Raw genomic sequence first — 22,762 nt, 5'->3', positions numbered from 1 at the left:
GAAGTGCTGGAAACAGGCTTAGAAGTCTAGATGACCAGTTCAGATTCCCCCTGCCCTGATTCTACCCTCATCTACTATTTAGGGTCCTAGTTTGATAGAGACAGATGAGGCCTCTCTTACATTTCCTCCCACTTCTTTCTCTTTTCACCAGAATATGCAGCGATAAACTGCATTTGTGTAGAGCTGCTTATGGGTTTAAAGCATATTAAGTGGCTGACATCAAATTGTCACAACTTTATAAGGTGAGCAGGGAAGGTGTCTTTTTTTTTTTTTGTCTTGTGAAGAAAATTAGGCTGAAGTCATAGGCTGGCGGTTGATATTACCAGAATGTGAATCCAGGTCTTCACATTCTTTCCCCAACTCTTCCCTCTCAAGAGTACCACTGTACACACTCTTGTTCAGCTTTCACTAGAATCCAGGATGTAGATGTATAAAGCCACTTTCTCAGATGACATAACTGCTGCTGCTTCAGCTTTCCCATCATTATATAAAACAGAAGCCATGAAATAAGACTGATAAATCTGACAACATAGAATGGATGCATGACGAAATCACCATAACCAGACATAAACTAATAAAAGGGACAGTGTGGGAGGGGAGTGGGATTGTAAAGCACTATAGAACAAAGGTTTAATTTTCATAGCTACAAGAAAAGGATCACAGAAAGCACAGAAAAGGAACTACAAATGACTTCAAAAATATGAACATATGCTTAACCTTCCTCCTAAGAGAAATGCAAATTAAAACAATGGCATACCACTTTTTAAACTGCCAGATTTTCAAAGATCTGTAAGTTTTACTATACATTTTAGGCTGGAGTGTGAGGGAAAAAAGACATTTTCACACAATGTTGGTCAAAGTGTAAAATAGTACAGTCTATCTAAAGGGCATTTTGGTAATCTATCAAAATTCAAAAGCACTCTTTGACCCAGCTGTTCTACTCCTAGACATCAACTCTATATACTTGCACACATTCAAGAATATTTAATGCATCATTGCTATTTTATGTAATAGATTAGGACAACCAAAAAGTCTGTCAGTTGAGGACTGACGAAATAAATTGTGATTTATCCATAAAGTGGAATGCTATATACTACTAAAAGAATTATTCATTGCACAAATATGAAACAATGTCAAATTTTTTTTTAAAAAAAGCAAAATACAGGACATATATAGAATTGAATGGGAGAAACAAGATAGTTGAAATAGGTATGTACATATTTCAATGTGAGGGGACTATCTGAAAAAAATACACGAGAAAATGTGAACATATTTGCCTCATAAGAGATTAGGAGCAATGATAGAGACTTCTTTCCATTATATAACATTTTGTACCTATTACTTTTCTTAAATTTTGCAAATGTATTATTTTTTAATGCAAAAGACAAAAATAGTGTAAAAATTACATCAAGAAAAGTTGATCAGTAATCTTTAACACATACAAATGTATATTATAACACAAATTCCTGACATTCAACCTAACTAGTCAGGATTTTGATTTCCAAACAAAAAGTAATATTCATTAAAAATCCTCTAGATTGGACTAGATCTTCAACATTTTTGTATCCCAAAAGTACTGTCTTAACAAACACTCTATAAATGTTTGTTAAATAATTTCATTGACCCTCGTATTGAAAATGGAATTGAAAAGTGCTCTGGTTGTTATAGATTAATCAGAGAACCAGACTCTCATATTAGTTCACATACGTCTGATTTTAGGAGACCCTGAAAAGGGCAGTTTACTTTTCTAAACCTTAGTTTCCCTATCTCTTAAAAAAAAAAAATCTAAAGATTTCCCTTCTAGCTCTATTGTTCCAGCTTTAATACCTCTGTGTCCAACACTTCCTAAGTTTGCTGTATTCTTCTATTCTTGGAATTCTGTAGATCAGTAGTGCCCAAACTTTGTACACCCACTGTTTTTTAAAGTACATGTTAATTAAAGTATGTTTATGAATTAAGCATGTTGATCTGTATATCACTGTATATTATTAGTCCTATTTAGCGCTTTTCAAAATTGGTATTCTTCCCATATATAAGTATAGTTTTATGCACACCTAGGGTCTGTGTACCCAAATTTGTAGTACAACACTCTAGAAAAGTTACTTTTAAAAAACTGCAGTAAGTTACCAAAGTATTGTTCTTCTCTGGTGAATACATCTCATTCAAATAAATAGCATACAAAGCAAAGTTTGTTTTTATTTATGACCACGATTTGTTGCTCTATGCTTTCATTTTCTTTTTTGGAGTTTAATACTTGATACACTTATCTACCAAGTTATCTTGGTTAATATAATTGAATTTTTATAGTTTCGTTGGAGTTTCTCAGAAAGGTCTACAGCAAACTTTTGCTTTGAATATATAAGTCATAAAAACATAAAGACTAGCAAGCCTTTGGAGGGAGGAAAAAATGACTGCTTTATCTGAGTTTTGCTAGCTTGAAAAAAAGAAACTTGAGGACCCTGAGGACCTCAGCCTAACAACAGTAATGGCCAATGTAAATTTTTCTCAAAAATCAGTTACAGTTTCTGGTATGAATGAGAATATTCTATTTTGAATCTCTTTCATCACATATACTTCATATTATTTATTAAGCACATCTCTGTTTTAGCTTTTTTAAAAATGCTTTACAATTTTTGGTGCATACTAAACTACCTGGTAGTTTGTCATTTTGTCTAGTATCTATACCAATTGAAACCTCATTCAGTAGAACTGGGACTGTTTGGGGAGAATCCAGTGAGATATGTTAGTGGTGTTAAAACATGGTATAATGTGTTTGGCTTATTGACTGGCAAATGAGTCGGCTAAGGTTGTGAGGAGGGATCTGCTGGAGTCTGGATGCTGCCATTTCTCCAGTCTACCAAGTCACTGAATATTCAGCACCTGTTTCCTCACTGCTAGTAGTAAGGTGTGGAGACAGCTTAGGAGTGGAATAGTCCAACTGAGCTCACCACGGTTAAGTCATGTGTAGAGAGCTGTTGAGTAGCTAATCAAGGATTCACATCTGAAGATGTGAATTGACTTTCAGTAATATTTAAAACTCGGGATTATATGTGCATTAAACGTTGAATAGGCTAACTACCCATACTCTTGGATTTCTGTGATTCTAGAGAGTAGCACTGTCTCAGCTGTTTCACTGTATGATTTTTATATGTTTATTGAATTTTTGAGCAGATACTATGTATTCAGCACTGTATCTTCACGAAGAAAGTTAACATCCTTTCCTTCAGCTCTAGAAGGGGTTACGTCAGATATGTTTACAAATGTGGTGAGATTTGGGTCAGGTCTTGAAGCATGGGTAAGCAGAGTGGAGAGCAAGGTTCCCTAGGCAGGAACATTTAGGAACAGATGGGGCTGTGCTCATGCGCTTGTGAAATAAGACACCAGTCTGCCCAGAACAGAGGGCGTGTGGTGTGCATTAGGGAATAATGTTGAAGAGATCTGACCAAACTAATATAAATTCAAATAAGCCAACTCTTCCATCAATAAAAATTCTTTGAAATAGGGCACATGCGTTCCAAAGAGACAGCCACCATGTGGTCTGCACAACTTTGAACCATCAAAACAGGAGTCATTTTTTCTCCTGATGATTTACTAAGAGAGCTAAGAGACAAGCATAAGAGACAGACCAACTTTGAACCATCAAAACAGGAGTCATTTTTTCTCCTGATGATTACTAAGAGAGCTAAGAGACAAGCATAAGAGACAGACCAACTTTGAACCATCAAAACAGGAGTCATTTTTTCTCCTGATGATTACTAAGAGAGCTAAGAGACAAGCATAAGAGACAGACCAACGGCTGTGTTCCAGTTCCAGGAAGGTGACTGTATGACCTCAGTCATGTTATTAGGTTTTATGACTTATTTTTGTGACATTCAAATGAAATAAGCTATGTGAGTGGCTAGAACACAGTAGGCGCTCAGCAACTCCTGATCCATTGAAGGACAAGTTAAAAGGGTTGACTCCTGCTAGGCTAAGAAGGTTAATGTCCTAGCTGATGTTTGCTGATGTAATCCACACATGCAACGAAGTTTTTTTTCCAGTGGTATACCAATGACCTCAGGTTACCCAGTTTACATGGCACTGTTCATTGTGTTTAGCTCAGCATGGAGATAAAACTCTTGTAGTTTCAGGATGATAAATGCCTTATGCAAATGTTTAGAGGTGCAAGCAGTACTACTAAATGTTCTTTTACAAGGCTGGTAATCACTTTGAAATTAAAGTAAAACTAAAATGCCTTACACTTTTTCTTCCAGCATGCTACAAATGAAAACTGATGAGAAACTGAATTTGTCTGATGGGAATACAGCAAGTTGCCCTTTGAGCCCCATTAAGATGTGCCTTAATCGTCCCATTGAATGGAATCTGAATTTGACAGAGCATCTCTAGAGAGCTGTACAGTTCATAACCAAAATCTCAAAAGTGAAGAGAAATAGATTGCAGTTCTTCTTGCACTATCTTTATTTTGTACACCAATATTCCTTCTGCTGAACAATAATCATTTATCAGTTGCTCTTAAAATACTTCTAGTCCTGTGATTTGTCTTTATATTAAATCATTAGCATTAATCATTTTGATTATATTCTGTGTTTTTATATGTTTTACATCAGACCATTGTAGAATTTTACAGTACAAATGAATTTTGATGTTTCTCTTTTTAATGGTATTTTGTGAATTTTTTATACCCTAAGTTTAAATACGTAACTGTCTCATTTTATTTCTGTGCAAAGTTTTAATATATAACATGTTATGTGATTTAGAAAGCTAGTAAAGATTGTGATGACCTGACCCATGAATAGTTGTAAAACAGGTGGATACCAACTACCTCGAAGCAAATTGGTAAAAGGCAAAGGCATCTCTTGGAAGTAAATCTCTTTCAAAGTTATATATGTACAGAAAAAAAATCAAACATAGCATATCATTGAGTAGCATGTTTCCATTTACAGGATAATTTTAGCTGATCAGTTCTCTTTATACTTCAAATCATCTGTGGGATGTAAGAGCAATGGCACAATTGCATGTTTACTCTTCAGCAAATCCGTGCCTCTTGGTGACAAGAATACTGTTTGGTTTCTGTAAGTTACCAGTTTTGAATGAAAAATGATAAAAGGACTTACATCTGTTGGTTTTATTGTATTTTAGCCATTTAAAGTCTAAAAGGGATATCTTTTAAAAACAGGATATTTCCTACTTTAACTCTAATAGTACAAAGCACAGCTTCAGCAATGCCTACATGATTATGTCTAAAAATTAAATAGAATACTAAATGTTTGGTGCTTAAACTTATTTTTTCCATACCAGAGAAAGCAAGCTGTGGTATGGTGGTCCATATAAGAACATGGTGCCTTTCCTTTTGGAAGGTCTGGCCATGTGTAAATGGATTTTTAGTATACTGTGTTTCTAAAGACTTTTCCTAATAGCACATTTAAATGTACCTTTTCAGTCCTCCTTTCACCCTACCTCTTCTCCCATTAAAAAAAAAAAAAAAAACCCAAAAATCCAGTAATTTAACAAAAGACAACTCATGAGGAATCTGAAAGCACAGGAAGACACAGAGCCAACAGAATGAAGAACAGTCATCCATTTTTCATGATTTGTATCATTACCATTTTTTCCTTTTACTTAATAAGCATTAATTTTTTTTGTAGGATTTATTGAGAGGACAGAAAAAAGCTCCCACAGTGGGAGGGGACCCAAGGGGGTTGCCCCTTAATAAGCATTCTTGCTTTGTAACTTTGACTTTTTATATTTCTAAGTTATATGGAACACATATGTATATAACATATCAATTTGTTTCTAAAAACCAGTGATCTTACTTTAGCTACATCTTAAAACATCACCTTAAATAAATGGCCTCTAGTAAATTAACTGAAAAAAGCACAATTAACTAAAGCAAATCCATTAGGACACTTCTATTCTGAATGATAGAAAGAAAAGGTAATTATCAGAGAGTTAAGAATAGGTGTTTTGTTGAGTGCTGAAGAAAGAGGTCTGATTTAATACAGTGCAAGTTTCTAAAGTCAGGCAAGTGCCAATTTCAAAAGATAAATGAAACTGACAGTGACAAAACAGTGCTCATAAAGAGGACTTCCTGTCACATTCTTTTCCCACTAGTATTTATATTATCCACAGCAAATAAAATACTGTTTTGTTATGCTAGCACCATAGAAAGTAACTTCATGATTAAGACTCATACACGTATCTCTCTAACCCAAGAAACATTCACAAACAAGGGCTACCCAGGCAGATGGCATTATCAAAAATGCTTTTAGTGTAGGAATCTAAAAGCTTGTCAAAATAACTGTTGAACTTTATACTGGTAATAGCTCCTTTCTAGCCAGTCTGTAGCACTTCATCTGCCCTTGAAATCACTCGTTAAATGGCTCTGAAGCAGCTTCAACAGAGCTGGCCATCTACGTAATAAGCTTCTCAAATGCAAGCTACATTTGAAGAGTACATAAGAATCAGCCGGGAAGGCTATTTAAAAGCCAGAGTCCTAGGCCCACCTCTGATTCTTTGTAAATGATACAGATGGTCTTTGGACCACAATGGCAGATGCTGTCCTAATGCTTTATTTAATATAGGCCAAATGTGGAATCTCACCGCAGAAAGTCTTCAGAGAAGTATCAGGCTTTTTTTAATTTTGACACAGGGTAACTTTATTGAAGCAAAGAACTGAACATAATTTCAAAGGATTCCATGTCCACCATCTCTTCTAACTTACATCTTCATTGAGAAATTGTGCAAGGCTAAGTTTGCTTTTTTCTAATGCTGCTGTTTTGGCTCGTCTTGGTAATCTCCTCCTCATTTCGGATTCTGGTTCTGGAACTTCATGACTAAACAAATGTTGAAAACACAACCAATTTAGATACAAGCTTTAAAACCAGTTTATAAATAAAACATTTTTTGTTTCTGAGTCACATTCTGTCAGTGTCTAATTGATAGACGGATTCCATTAAAACTACAATCTCAACACCAAAAAGCACTGACTGGCTATCCAGAAAAGTGAATTATGGGAAGCCTAGCTAATGTTTTTATGTAACCTGGTGGTGCTATACAGAAAGAAAAAAAAAAATCCAAAGTTGTAATGAAGCTTGTAATTAATCAAGGACCATACTGTCCCAAAGAGGTTTCTTTTGGAATTAAAGGAGTGAAAAAAATAAGTTATCTTGATTTAGACAATAAATTTCTAAAACACAGTAAACAAAAATTTCCCCCCAAAAAGACAATTTAAACTTATTAATCATGACTTTATCTAAAGACATACTAAAAATATACACAATACAATTTACCAATAGATGAATGTAAGACAGCGACAAACTTTCAGCTCTAACAGCACCTTATTTGACAATAAACAAAAATAAACTACCGCACAACGTATCCAAATTATAGGCAGAATCATTCTGTCATTGTAGGTGTAGAGAACCCAAATGTTATTGAAGTCAAGAGTTTGCTAATTCTATATCAAGGAAGAGTTATACATACCAACTCATGTAATTATAATACCTAAAAAATATAAACTGAGACACCATATTAAAGATATTATAAAGGCCATCCATGCTAACTGGCAAAAGCAAACAAGCCATAAGAAGTCAAAGGCTCTTGATAATGGAATTTCAGACTACATATCCAAGACATGCTATTTATAGTTTTCACTGTCTCATTATATATTGTGTTTCTCTCATTCACAAGAAAATACTTCTAAACATAAAAATGGACAGGCCTCTCTTTATATATATAGTATAGACATGCAAGGCATACCTTTCAGAGTCAGTCTCAGCAGTCTGACGTCTCCTATTCATCCTAGCAGAATCTGTCACTTTTCTTTGTCCTAGAAGACAATATAATTCATTATCAAAATCTATTATCAATTGCTTATTGTTTTTAATCTAGTTTCTGGGCTGGCTAAATCCTCTGTTTTCAACACAACAATCCTTTTACTTCCTCCTTGTTCCTTGTCACCTTGGTATCAATTATCAACACCAGAGAGAAAAGAAACTCAAGCGAAATTAAAAATTACATTAAATTTCTTTTGTAAGTGTTAATAAAGGGCAAGGGAAAATGAGGAAGTATCAAGCAAGTTATAAGGAGGCAAATTTTAGTTCGATATATTTGGAGACAGAGCATAAGAAAAACGTAAGTACTTCTCTTATGGCTATAGCACAAGGTATAGGAGAGACTAACGGAAATTAAGGTTAGAAAGGTAAGTTAGATCCACAAACAGGTTGTTAAGAGATAGAACTGTTTTTTTTTCTTGGAATTAATTTTTTTTTTTAATTAGTAAGGTAATCATGCCTTCTTGTAAAAAACTGAAACATATACATGATCCATTAAAATGTGTTCTAAAATATATTTCAGAACTTTTATAAACTGCCAGTTACAAAAGTTCTACTTGTTAGAAATTTACAAAGTTAAGAAATAAGACAAAGTTTGGCTTGTGATGTTCCTCATTTGTAAGAAATAAAACTGAGCATGTATATATGAAGTTTTAACTATTAAAAAGAATAAAGTTTTCATGGTATATTATCTGACGAAAAACTAAACCAAATTGTTCAACATTACAATTTGTTTGAAAATTATATGCCCTACCCATTCATGTTAGACTTTTTGTTTTTTAAATTTTTGCCCCTTATTTATGTATGTTTACTAATGCATTTATCCCCAAGAAAACATCCAACAATATGGGACTGATTTGGAACTATATCCAGCAATTTGTGTTTAAATAATTTATTGCTTAAAAGTGATATTTTGATCAGACTCCATTTTAGAAAAAAAACTGCATAGAAAAGGGCCTTAAAAATAGTTTTCAAAGATTAAAATCATGGTTGGCTCATGGGTGGGATTATTAGTGTTCTTTATAATAGTGTGCTTGGATGTACTTTCTGATTTTTCTGTAATAAGCATGCATTGCTTTTGTAATAAGGAAATAATAAAAAATGAAAAGATCTTGAATTTCAGATTTTTTTTCCAAGTGATCCCCTAGTAATCAACATTTACTTTATTCCAACAAATTCCCTATTGTTGGATATCCCTTAGGAAATAAACCAAGTTGGGAAATTATGACATAGGATGGGAATAGAAGGAAAATACCCTCCCAAATACAGGAATAAAACAAATGCTTAGTTATATAAAGGATTGAACACAACTCATATAAAACCATCACTTAAACAAATCTTAAGTAAACCCATATTGTCCTTCACAACATGGGTAGCACCGATTTTATAATCTTTAGACACAAAGCAAAAACTGACAAGCCATAAGCCATTAACTGAAAGAATTAAATAGAAAGTTAAGGATACCTAAGGCATAAAAATCTTTAACCAGAAGGAAAGAAAGATAAGAAAACTCTCAAAACAAGTATTTTCCATTGGAAGATAAAATTTAAAACATTTATTATAAAGCTAATCAATCTATATGCTACCTCTCTTAGTCTTTTGCTGAGTGGATTTTGACATTCGGGATGCTTTTATATCCTTGAAAGGAGTCATATATACATCTTCATTTTTTTCTATTAAAGGAAATAACAGAACAATGTAAATAAAAGCCTTATGAAATACAATTTTTTCAAGTCCAGTTTTCATAAACCAGTGAAATGACAAGCACCATTAGCGGCTATTAAAAAGTTACAATAAATCACTGTTCCAAAAAATGTGAACACTGGGGAAAAAAGTAAAATTCCTCAAAAGATGGTCATGTGGTGAGAAATGTATGCAAAAAAGTTTGAAAGGTAGAATAAACACTTATCAGTAATACTCTTTCCCAAGAGGATTAATTAGAACAATTTTTCATTTCTGAAATCTAACCTAACATATTAGAGGAGGAAAAAAAATCTCAGTAAAGATGAAAAGAACAGAATCTTATAAATATTCAGGTCAGGATGTTATTACCATCTTCAGTTTGAAAAACAGTTGTATTGGCATCCTGTGCTGCTTCAGCTTGTTCACCAAATTCTTTATTTCCTTTTTCTAACTGAATCTTGATTTTCTCCAAAGCTCTCAGACATGTCTTATCTTTTACCTGCTATATAAAAAAAATTAACATTTTTAAATGGTATTTTCTTATCTTCTTTGAAAAAAGTTACATACTAATACACATCAAGGTATTTAAAAATTCTAAAAATTATATGAAGTTAACAAAAAAATTTACTTCAAATGAGTAAAATATGCTAACATATATATAACTTAATACAACCATATAAATTCTACATTGATATACATATACTAATTCAGAGTAATTACAAACTACTTTACCTCCAGAATCTTATTCAACAGAACCAGAAGATCTTTTGTAAGATTGTTACTGAGTTCTAAAGAATTCAAGGCTTTTGTATAGACCCGAATTTCTGGTGAGCATGGACTTGTTAAGATCTCATTACAAATTTTTATAGCCAAATTGTCATGTACTGTTAAGGCCTAGAAAATTAAGAGAAAATTCACTGTAAATTGAAAATTATAATACAGCCCTAAACATTTAACAAACATTTCCAACTAACTCTCTTGCCATAATCCCAAATGCAAAATGTCTAAAATCAAATTTAACATCCCTCTCCACCTCCCACAATAAGCTCCCTTCTTGACATCTTTAGTGAATACTGTGTGATACAGAGCCCACATCTACTTCTTTAGACCGAAGAAGCACTCATCCCCCAGTTGCTGCAAGTTTTGGAAGCCAAGGGTTCCTGGCTGCAGAACGGATTCAGGTTGATGACAATGGGCCTTCCCAAGGACATACTTCTCTCTTCCCCCAAGGGTTAGTCCAAACCCAATGGCTGGCCAATATACAGGCGCAGTGTCCTAGCTCATCTCAATTCTGGACAATTCAGAGGAACATTCCAGATCTGGAACTCCCTGTGGGATCAGCTGGGGCCTTTGCCTGCACAGCAGTTCAATGTAGGGTTATGCCCCAAACTACTTTTTCCTTACTCTTCCAAAATGCTGATAATGAGTGCTCCCTAATCAAACTATGTCAACAGCTCATGTGAAGTATGCTGTTGCCCATAATTAGGACCTTTCTTGTACTCCAGTTCCCTAGTTTCTCTAGCTCTTATACCTATAGTTTTCTGTTTTGCTTTGTTTTGGTTTTGTGCTATGGCAATTTTTATTCTTTGCACTTTGTATTACTACTTTCTAATACTCTTTCTCTACAAACTAATTATACAGATTTTCAACTGCTTATTAATACTTTCTTCTCACCAATTCACCTCATATAACCATCACTGACCACCTATTAATCTTCCGAATAAGTAGTTCATGACTTTAACCCTTTCATCATATTCCTTCCTCATAAACTCTGCATAGTTACTCACTGCAAATAAGGACCACTCCAAATATCCTACCTTAGCCTTTAAAGTAATCTATAATCTACCCCAGTGTTCTGCCCTAACAGTCCTATTTAGGATCCTTAGCCAGAATGACTTTTCCAGTTTCCAAATGTGATTTGCACAACCATCTACCTTTATCACCTTTACTAAATATCTTCCCTCTCTACCTAAACCATTCCCCAAATCCCAAGCCCTAAGTGAATCTTACTCACTGTGTTTTAAAACTAATGCTGTACTCATCATTCCCACCCCACGAACTTGCCCTTCTCTAAAGTCCCAAAGTACTTAATAGCTCTATCAATGACTCTTACCCTATTTTGCTATATCCTTTGTGATCTCAGCTTTCCAAAAGCATATAATATTGTGACTTCAACAAAGTATACAGTCACTAAATATAAAATAAAAATATTAATGCCTTGAATTAAAAGTCAAAATAAGTTTGAGGTGAGTTCTATCCTTTGAATTCTCTTTCCTTGTATCAGAAGCATAGTAGGTAAGCCAACGTTTGAGGACTCAACAATCCCTACATAACCTAGGTACAGCCAATACTAGGTGGGAAGTGGCTAGTGAGAGTGACAATTTTTTTTTACCTTTTCAATAACAAATATAATAACTGATTACTTCAATTTTCATGTGATTTCTCCACATCTCCCAAAAGGTCTTTTTGGTTTTTTTGTACTTTGTGTTATATGCTTGAGACAGAGTCTTAAGATCAAAATGCAACTCCTCACTATTTCAAAGAATCTCTGAGACAGATTATTTTACCAAAACAACAGTAATCTGCATGAAGTTATCATCCTTGCCATTCATAGGCCAATGTACTCACCTGATAATTTTGGGAATTCTTGGCCTGAGGATTTAACCTACTTGGTCTTGTCAAATCTACGAGTAACTCAGCAACATTTGTGATATCTATTTCAGCTAAAGGAGAAGATGCGGGGGCATTGGTCAGTGTTTGCAGAGTTGGAAGAAAGGCTTCTTCAAAGCATTCCTGATTAGTCCTATTGAGAAAAACAAACTGAAAGTATATTAGCAGAACATTACTTGACAAGCAAACAAGTATGACTCCAAAAACTATTATGTACGAAACTCACTCATCAAGATAAAGTACACTTTTATCTAGGAGAGAGCCAAGTAACTCAGACAGATAAAATTGATACGAGTTGTTCTCAATTCATCATTTAACTACTGAAGAAAAAGAGAATCCACAAGAAGATGTCATTATACATATAACTCATGGGGGACCTGCATTTGACTTCAAGTCAAAGTGATCAGGATGACTCAATACCTGTTTGAATAAGCAAACATGGGGAAGAACACGCCCAGGCAATGTCGAAGTCGAACATCGTCTTCAGTCACAGGATTGTACCATAACAGAATAAGACGAGAAAGAATTCTGCTGCTGGCCAAAAGCCCAGAGAACATCAGCTTGGCTAGTCCTTCTGCAGCTCCTATCCTAAGTTCAGATACCTATACAGATGACATTCATTAGAAGAATTTAATGTATCTCCTTTTTAAGTCTTTTTACAATGTAGTCTGTTCTGTAACTTTTTTATATAAGTTATCTAAAAATCACTTATCTTATTACAAAATTATTAAAGTCACATAACAATTTTAGATAAATCTAAATGATGTTAGACAAATCCTTGGTCTAGCTGTGAAAATTTTAATTCTCTACATATTTAAATGCTTAGCATTTCTAAGACAGAAAACCCTCGGCAACGGCCCCTGCCATCAGAGAAAGGTGTCTATTAAGTGAAAGCTCCAGAAATAGCCTGGCAATATGTGTGAATAATGAGTAGAATGTGAATAGAAGCTGCAGAAGTGGAAAACTGCATTCCTAAAAGAGTAACCAACGCAAACTTAGAGAAGAAAAAGACAACTAGATGTACACAGACAAAACAATGAAGTTGGACCTTACACCAAATACATATATTAACTGAAAATACACTAATAGCCTAAACATAAAAGCTAAAACCATAAAAGTCTTTGAAGAAAACACAAGGATAAATCTTTATATGACTTGGACATCTGGCAATGGATTCTTGGATATGACATCAAAAGCTCAAGCAACAAAAAGAAAAATTTATCTTCAAAATAAAAAAATTTTATATCCAAAAGCATTAAGCAAAAAAACAAACTATATTTGCAAATTATATGTCTGATAAGAATCTACTACTCAGACTATATAAAGAACTCCATAAAGACAACCAGCCAAATTTTAAAATGGGCAAAGGATATTTTTGAATAGACATTTCTTCAAATAAGATATACAAATGGCCAAGAAGCAGATAAAAAGACACTCAACATCATTACTCATTAGGGAAATGCAAATCAAAACCACAATGAGGTACCACTTCACATATACTAGGATGGCTGTAATTTTTTTAAAAGAGAAAATATTGACAAGGATGTAGAGAAATTGAAAACCTTGTACCTTGAAAGTGGAACTGTAAAATGGTCAGCCACTGTGGAAAAGTTTGGCTGGTTCTCAAAAAGTGAAACAAAGACTTACATATGACTCAGCAGTCTGATTCCTGGGTATACACCCAAAAGAACCGAAAACAGGTACTCACACAAATGTGTACACATTCTAGGCAGCACTATTTGCAACAGCAAAAAGGTAGAAACAGCCCATGTGTCCTTCAATGGATGAATGGATAAATAAACTGTGGCATATTCATAAAATGGAATATTCAGCTATAAAAAAGAATGGCGTGCTGATACAAGCTACAATGTGTATGAACCTTGAAAAATTATGTTAAAAGAAGCCAAACAAAAGGTCACATATTGTTCAATTCCATTTATATAAACTACCCAGAATAATTAAATCTATAGCAACAGAGTGCAGATTGTTTGTCAGGAGATGGCAGAAAGAGGAATGGGGAGCAACTGCTTAATAGATACCGTTTCCCTCTGGGATGATGAAAATATTTTAGATAGAGGTGGCAGTTGCACTACATTGTGAATGTGCTAAATGCCAATGAATGGTTCACTTTAAAATTATTTTGTCATATCACTTTTACCTCAATAAGAAAAAAGTAATCAGTATAAGAATGTTTAATCAGTTCAAGGTTTATATGTGCTATAAAGATGGTAGTCCAAGAGTATCTTAAGAAATCCAATCCCACATCCAATCTTAGATCTTCTACCATACTATATAAAATTATTCTAAACTATTTCATAGAACTCTTGGGGGCAAAACTTAAAGCTCCCAAGTCACAAAGACAACATAAAAGATAAATTAATAATAACCCCCTTAAATAGTCATTTTCATTTTTTACACTTCAATTCTTTGCACATACAACTCGATAGTGGAAAATAAGGTATGATGGAAGTGAAAGTTGGGATTTAATTAAGGTATTCAAAAAGCAAAACAAATTTTTGTCCAAGTTTAAACCTCAGTAGTAAAAGACAAAACATAAAGAACATAAACAAATGCATATGCTGAAATGGCATTTCATAATCAAAGGGCTGGGTTATTTCTTACCTCACTATCTAAGAAATCAGAAATTAGTTTCAGAACATTCTTAGCTGTAGCAGTCTCTTCAGCTTCTTTTGGCTCTTGCTCATCATCACTGTTTATTTCTGCACCTTCACATTGAGGAGCTTTGACATTTTTCGTCTTAAACGGTTCAAACCCAAACATCATCAGTTGGTCAAAGATTGCCTTTAAAGCACTTATTTTTATCGTGACATCATCAATTTGCAACACCTAAATTAAGATATCCCCCACCCCAAAAAACAAGCAAATTCAGTAAACTGTTTTAATTCTGTTTACCCTGCATAAAATGAATGTGATATATCTTATTTTGTCAGTCAAATTTAAATCACAGTATCAAGTCTACAGAAAATACTTTTCAGAAATAAAATTTCATATTTTTTCCTTTTATTCAAAAAATAAACACCTTCAACTATAATTTTATTCTATTATTATTTTTTTAAGAACCAGAAAAACGATTCAATCATATTGAAATTGTATTGGCCCACTTATTAAGAGAAAGACATTACATTATAACCAAAGAAAAATATTCATTAGAATATCAGTATCCTTATAGGTAATCAAATTTCATTATACATAGATTTTTCTTATTAGTTCAATATTCAGAATTTATTAACAGTCAACTCAGTTTTCAGTTGGACTCCTTTCTAAAAGGAGGTGAACCATAAAATTCAGCAGTCTGTATAAAATCTATCCTGAGTTTTAAAATGCACACCAATTTCATAGCCACGAAAAAAAGATACAAAGCTCAGTATTTTTATTATGAGAGATTTACTATATTCTTTTTTTTTTTGAGTTGGAGTCTCACTCCATCACCAAGGCTGAAGTACAGTGGCATGCTCACAGCCCCTCCAGCATCCACCTGCTGGACTCAGGCGATCCTTCTGCCTCAGCCTTCCAAGTAGCCAGAACTACAGACGCGTGCTACCACACCCAGCTAATTTTTTTTTTTTTGATTTATTGTAGAGAAGTCTCCCCAAGTTGCCCAGGCTGCTCTTGAACCTGTGGGCTCAGGCAATTCCCTCACCTCAGCCTCCCAAAGTGCTGGGATTATAGGTTTGAGCCATCGCGCCCATCATACTATATTCTTTAATGCAATTAAATTTAGGAATAATTCACTGATAAATAACTTTGGCTCTATAACTGGCCTTTAAAATGAATAAAAATCTGAGCTGCCCATACATAGCAGGAATTTTTTTTAAACAAAGAAAAAAAAAAGAATAAAAATCACCTATAATTTTGATCAATCGAGAAAAATAGCTAAAATTTTCAAAACTTTGAAAAAAAATTCAAGAATATGTCTATTATATATTTCCTAAGATCAAGACCAACAAACCTGCCAAAGTCAAAAGCCTAAGACAATATGTTGTCATTGTCGTGACTATTCCCTAAATTCTAAGTATACTGCTCCTCTATCCCTAACAGGGTAGCTACAGATCTAGATATTGGATCTTCACTTTAGAAATAATTTCATTCTCTTGCCTTTCTAACAAGTGTTTACACCAATTTTTATTCCTATAACGTAACTCAAAAGGACTGATTTCTTGTCATCCAAAAGTCAGCTACTTTTTCCTAAATTTTTCCATGATAACCTTAAAAATAAAGGCTTTATAAGGATAAATAATTGAATCTATCAGTGGTTAACATCTTTTGATCATGGACCCCTCTGAGGAATCTAATAAGAGCTAAAAAAAAATCCCATTCCAGAATAATACACAAAATATAGGCAAAATTTCACATGATTTTTTTAGCACTTTAGTAAGTTTATGTAATTGGCTACCTACAATCTCCTCTATTAGGGTTCCAACTTACAAAAACTTATAATTTTTCAGCAGCATTCATAATAGTATAAATAACATCTTAATGAAGGTTTTACCTCATTTTTAGAGCCAAAAATAGCTACTTGATATGTTAGACATAAATGAAACCCTTCCTATCAGATGTTCAAATAAGATTTTTCTTCCACTTAAAAAAAAAAAAAAAAAAAGTAATGACCAAGGGTCAATCTAGCTCTTTTTTTTTTTTTTTGGTCACGACATTGACTTTGGACACATGGATGATATGAACCTGCTCAATCTAGCTCGTTAGAGCAGGAAACAGAAGTAGAGCACCTACTGTTCTAATTACTCAGCAAAACTTCTTTGAAGATGTAGAATTTTATTTCCTGGCACCTATAAAGCTAATAAATTTCACAATAATAATCTAAATTACCAGCAGAACCATGGATACCAATAACTACAGATGTAAAACAGAAATGACTTTTAGGCAGGGGTACAGTGGCTCACATTTGTAAGCTCAGCACTTTGGGAAGCCAAGGCAGGACTGCTTGAGGCCAGGAGTTTGAGATCAGCCTGCACAATACAGTGAGACCCTGTCTCTACAAAAAAATAAATATAAATTAGCTGAGCATGGTGGCATGTGCCTGTAGTTTGAGGCTGCAGTGAACCACAATTATGCCACTGCACTCCAGCCTGGAAAACGAAATTAGATTCACATTCATTCACACACACACACACACACCCCAAAGTAATGACTCTATACACATGGAGATTCATTCTTTATCTTGAAGCAAAACCAGATGTGTGACCAAGCACTATAAGTTATTAATCTGGACAACAAACCAAGGTTTTTCTTCTAGTTAAAAAGAAACTTCACTGCCACGCCCAGCTATATCAGATAATACTGATATTGTTTCCAAATGGGGGAGTCACAATAATAGACATTTTTCTTTGATAACAATAGCATAGGATAATAAATATAAGCAAGGAAGTATCAGAAAGTTAATCACTGCATGTCAAAATGAATTGATTAGCTACCAATTCCTCCACAATCTATCAGGAAATTAAAACAAATTCCTGATGATTGTTTTTTGACAAAAGTATGGTTTTAATTTTCTTCCTTTGCTATAAACCACAAGCCAATTCGACCATTTCCAGGACATGTGACTTCCAACATCTAAGTTCCTTTTCTTAGCAATGTCATAAGCAACATTCAAGTGTGCTTCAGCTGGGTGTAGTGGCTCACGCCTGTCATCCCAACACTTTGAAAGGCCAAGGTGGAAGGATCGCGTGAGCCTAAGAGTTCGAGACCAGCCTGGGCAACAGAACAAGACCTCGTCTCTACCAAAAATAAAATAATTAGCTGGGTGTGGTGGCACACCCAGGAGGCTGAGGCAGAAGATCGCCTGAGCTCAGGAAGTCGAGGCTGCAGTAAGCCATGATCATGCCACTGCACTCCAGTCTGGGTGACAGAGTGAGACTTCAACTCAAAAAAAAAAAATTCAACTATTGCTCAATTTCTACCTATTAAAAAAATATTTTCATGAAAATGATGATTCATGTTGTTTTCAAGATGAGCATACAAAACTCTCTTCTGCTATCTTAATTTGTCTTTTGGCAAGCAATTTGCCCCCGAGTTCCTTATAGCTTTTTTATCCCATTACACTTGGTAACACCACAGGCTACATGCATCACATTGTCCTTTTTATTTTTTTTATTTATTTGTTTTTGAGTTGGAGTCTCACTCTGTCGCCCAGACTGAAGTGCAGTGGCCGCTCCCTTCCACTGCAGCCTCGACCTGCTGGGCCCCGGCGATCCTTCCGCCTTAGCCTCCCAAGTAGCTGGAACTACAGGCGCGCGCTGCCACACCCAGCTAATTTTTGATTTATTGTAGAGATGAGGTCTCGCCAAGTTGCCCAGGCAGGTCTCGAACCCGCGGGCTCAGGCAATCCACTCACCTCAGCCTCCCAAAGGCGACACTGTCCTTTTTAAATGGTAGAAGTAGAGGAGGTATATTTTTCGAGTTAAGCTAGGCCAAATGTTAAAGACAGATGTCCAAATCAAGAAGTTTAAAAGCCAAATGTACTCCCAATGGTACACTCGATTCTATGCCTTCTTGCCTACTTAAGAAAATCACTCTAGCAAGTTACCCTCTCTCTCCTATATTATCATTTTTTTCTTCAACTGGGTTATTCTCCTTAGTATACCATGCTGTGATTTCCTCCACTGAAAAAAATTAAGACCAAAAAGTTCTTCTTTTTATTCCATTTATTTCTTTGCCATTCCTTACAATGCAACAAAACAAACATCTTGAAAGAATAGTCCATACTAGCTGTATCTAATTCCTCTCCCATAGTTCTCTCTTCAGTCTTCTCCAATCAGGTGTTGCCATTACTGTCACGAAAGTCAGCAAACACTTCCTTACTTGCCAGAAATTGTCCATTATAAATCATCATCAACCTGTCAGCCACACTGGACAGTTGGATCATTCTCTCCTCCTTAAAGTATTATCATCCACTTGCCTTCCAGACATCACACTCTCCCCCTATTACTGTCTATTTCAACTTAACCTCTACTAGTCCCTCTTTCATCTCCCCTCCCTTTAAACTTTGCCTGAGCCTTAGGGTCCTACAAAGTTAAGATTGCTTCTCTATATACACTCCTCAGGCAATATCCAGTCTCTAAGCATTAAATACAATCAGATATTATCAATAGAACAAAGACTTCCACATTCATCTCTCCATCCTGGACCTCTCCCCTAAAAAGTTACACTTAAATGCGTATGTAATATATCCACTTGTATCTCAAACTTCAAATTTACCATACCTATTTTTGAACTCCTTATTTCATCCTGCCTACCATAAAATCTGCTCCTTCTGCTTTCCCCATCAAAGGAAAGAACAATTTCATCCTTCTAGTTACTCTATACCAAATCTTTAGCTATCTTTTTCAAACTTAGATCACCACTCTTCTCATGACCCCAGTAACCAGAACCCTCACCCAAGCCATCACCATCTCTTTTCTGGATTATTGATTACCCTCCTTATTAGCATCCTGGCTTCTCTACTTGTACTCCTAGTTAATACTAGAAATCTGCAAACAGGCCAAACCTAGCCTATCACCTGTTTTTGTACGGCCTGCAAGTTAGAAATCGTTTTCCAAAGTCACATGGTTAAAAAAAATATTTCATTACATGTGAAAATTATACTAAATTTAAATTTCAGTGTCCATAAATAAAGTTCTATTGAACTACAGTAAAACCTATGCATTTATGTATTATCAAAGGCTATTTTCACACTACAACAGCAGAGATGAATAATTGAGATAGACTATACATCACACAAAGTCTAAAGTTAATCTCTGGTCTTATACAAAACAGATCTGCCAACTCCTCCTTGGTCTACACCAACACTATGTTCTGTGCCCAGTCAGATCATAACAATCCTCTGCTCAAAGCCCTCCAATTCTTTTCCATGTCATTCGCATGGTAAAAGCTGACATCTTTACAGTCTTTAACTTCCTAAAAGACATGGACTGCAAATCCTTTATCCTATTATTCTCCCCTTTGCTCAATCTCTGCTAGCTATATGTCCTCTTTCTCCTTGAACATGCCAAGCAAAGGCTTCTTCTCTCTCCTTGGAAACCCAAATATCTACATGGTTCACACTTTCACTTTTCTCTGGTGTTGGCCCAAATGTCAACTTATTAGTGAGGCCTTTCTCAAACAGCTCTTTCTCCTTCTCCTACTCCCTATTCCCATTCTTGCTTTATTTTCCTCCATCTGACATATTACATATATGTTTATTTTTCACTATGCATTTTCTCTTCTAGAATGTTAGCTCTCCTTCTAGAACGCATAGGACAACAATTTTTATCTTGTTTTCTTCACTACCTACCTTTATTCCCCTAAGTCAACAAGACTGCTAGTACATAATAAACACACTCACTATTTGCTATGTGATTAACTAAAAGAATATCATAAATAAATGTTTTATCTTTCTTCTACAAACACATTTTAATAAAAAAATCCTAAACAAAAAGTACTGAAATTATTCATAATCATCATCGTCATCATCAATAAGCCCCCAAATAAATTCAGTGATAGCATTATCACCAGAGTACTTCAGGGGATACAATCAAGATTATGTCACAAAATAAATCTCACCTGCAACAATAATACAAAGTGTTTACTTGCAAAATCCTGATTCTGTAGCCCACAGCATCCCAAGCATAGAACAGCCAGATTTCTTACTACAGGATGAACACTTATTATTCCAGGAAGAATCTAAAATAAATTAGAAATTAAAACAATTTTGACCAAGGTAAGAAATGTATAAAAACATACTAAAATGTTCAAAATGAAAAGTCTATATATTAAACTGCTAAAACAACAATATAGCCAATGACCTTCCTGAAATAGTCTTGATTATGGAACACTTACCTTCCACCTGCTAAAACTGATTCAATGGCTTCCCAGTGTTCACAGAACAAGATACTATTCTTTAACATGACATATATTGTTCCCTATTGTATAGTTTCTTTCCCAGTCTCATCTTACACTATGCTACTTCTTGTTCTTAGTTTGTGCAACTAGTCTGATTTTGACACCTCCTATGGGTGCTATTTAAGAGAAATGTAATAGAAGCCACAAACGGGAACCACATAGATAATTTTAAATTTTCTAGTAGCCACATTAAAGTGAAAAGAAACAGGTGAAACCAATTTTAATATATTTAATCCAAAATAACCAAAGTATTTTTTTTTTTTGAGTTGGAGTCTCGCTCCGTCGCCCAGACTGGAGTGCAATGGCCGCTCCCGGCCACCGCAGCCTCGACTTGCTGGGCTCTGGCGATCCTTCCGCCTCAGCCTTCCGAGTAGCCAGAATTACAGGCATGAGCTACCACGCCCGGCTGATTTTTTGATTTATTGTAGAGATGAGGTCTTGCCACCCAGGCGGGTCTCGAACCCATGGGCTCAGGCAATCCACTCACCTCAGCCTCCCAAAGGTGCGGGATTACAGGCTGAGCCACCGAGTCCGGCTAACCAAAGTATTTTAACTGCAATATGTGATTAATGTAAAAAATTATTAATGAGATAACTTGTCTTCTGTTGTTTATACTAAGTCCTCACAACCCAATTTGTTTTTAGCCTTACAGCACATCTCAATTTGGACTAGTTTTTAACAGCCCCGTGTGGCTGGTACCTAACATATTGAACATTCTTCCCTCCCTTTAATAAACAGTTAATGTCTACTCAAATAGCAGACCAGGGTCACCTTTGGAAATAGAAAGAATCCTGCTATTATAAGTTTATAAGTTCACATATGACCACATAGCTCTTCTTCATAACAAGAATCAATAGAATAAACTTTCACTTGTTTACTTAATTGATGTTCCCCTCACTTGACCAGAAGATCAACCAGAGCAATCTATACCTGTTTTGTATACCATGTACATGTTATTCCTAGCATTTAGTAACAGACATTAAGTAAATATTTGTTCAGTGAATAATACATGACTTTTTATTTAAAACACAGAAACTTCACAAAAATGACTATTTCATCCAAATACCTTGTTTACATTTCTTTTAGTCTTTTCAATCTTTACCCACAGACTTTTACACATTTAAAATCATCATGACTATTTAATTTTTGTCCTTTATTTAATATTGTATGTGCTTTCCCATATATATATAAAGTCTTTATATTTACTACTTCAAATTGTGTAGTTAATAATACCTTAATTTACTATACTCTTATTATAAGGCCAGACATAAAGTACACAAATAGAATTTTTTTTTTTTTTGAGTCAGAGTCTTATTCTGCCACAGCCTCCACCTACTGCCTCGTCTTCCAAGTAGCCGGAACTACATGCATGTACCACCACATCTGGCTAATTTTCTTATTTTTATTTTTTTGTAGAGACGAGGTCTCCCCATGTTGCTCAGACTGGTCTCGAACCTGTGAGTTCAGGCAATCCTCTAGCCTCCGCCTCCCAAAGTGCTGGGATTACAGGCGTGAGCTACCACACCAGATCAAATAGAATTTAAAAAGCATTACTTTTCACTAAAGAGATCTACTTTTCCAAAAATAAAAATAAATTCTAATAGTTAAATACAAAGTAGTTTGTTTCTTTTTATCAGAAGCTCTAGAATATCATGAACTGG

The 22,762-nt window shown here is 34.8% G+C and overlaps 2 protein-coding genes across 2 annotated transcripts in view; one reads left to right on the top strand and one right to left on the bottom strand.

Moving 5' to 3' along the window:
- LCORL (ligand dependent nuclear receptor corepressor like) overlaps window positions 1-4,646 on the top strand; it is a 196,765-nt gene extending 192,119 nt beyond the window's left edge. Inside the window, exon 7 of the mRNA XM_008058624.2 lies at window positions 4,254-4,646. Coding sequence (XP_008056815.1) covers window positions 4,254-4,386 — 133 coding nt within the window. The 3' untranslated portion in view covers window positions 4,387-4,646. The remainder of the gene's footprint in view (window positions 1-4,253) is intronic.
- Window positions 4,647-6,629: 1,983 nt separating this feature from the next.
- The window catches only part of NCAPG (non-SMC condensin I complex subunit G), a 32,205-nt gene continuing 16,072 nt past the window's right edge, over window positions 6,630-22,762 (bottom strand). Inside the window, exons 13-21 of the mRNA XM_008058622.2 lie at window positions 20,763-20,882; window positions 14,808-15,032; window positions 12,606-12,787; window positions 12,144-12,318; window positions 10,248-10,409; window positions 9,885-10,017; window positions 9,419-9,505; window positions 7,759-7,828; window positions 6,630-6,833 (exon numbers count right to left, since the gene is read on the bottom strand). Of these exons, the coding sequence (XP_008056813.1) occupies window positions 6,713-6,833; window positions 7,759-7,828; window positions 9,419-9,505; window positions 9,885-10,017; window positions 10,248-10,409; window positions 12,144-12,318; window positions 12,606-12,787; window positions 14,808-15,032; window positions 20,763-20,882 (1,275 nt within the window). The 3' untranslated portion in view covers window positions 6,630-6,712. The remainder of the gene's footprint in view (window positions 6,834-7,758; window positions 7,829-9,418; window positions 9,506-9,884; window positions 10,018-10,247; window positions 10,410-12,143; window positions 12,319-12,605; window positions 12,788-14,807; window positions 15,033-20,762; window positions 20,883-22,762) is intronic.

This window comes from Carlito syrichta, unplaced genomic scaffold (genome assembly GCF_000164805.1).
Source record: "Carlito syrichta isolate Samal-C Ts95f unplaced genomic scaffold, Tarsius_syrichta-2.0.1 Scaffold303517, whole genome shotgun sequence".
Taxonomy (NCBI): Eukaryota; Metazoa; Chordata; class Mammalia; order Primates; family Tarsiidae; genus Carlito; species Carlito syrichta.
Note: the sequence above shows the minus strand (reverse complement) of the source record. Positions and strands in the feature narration are given on the sequence as shown.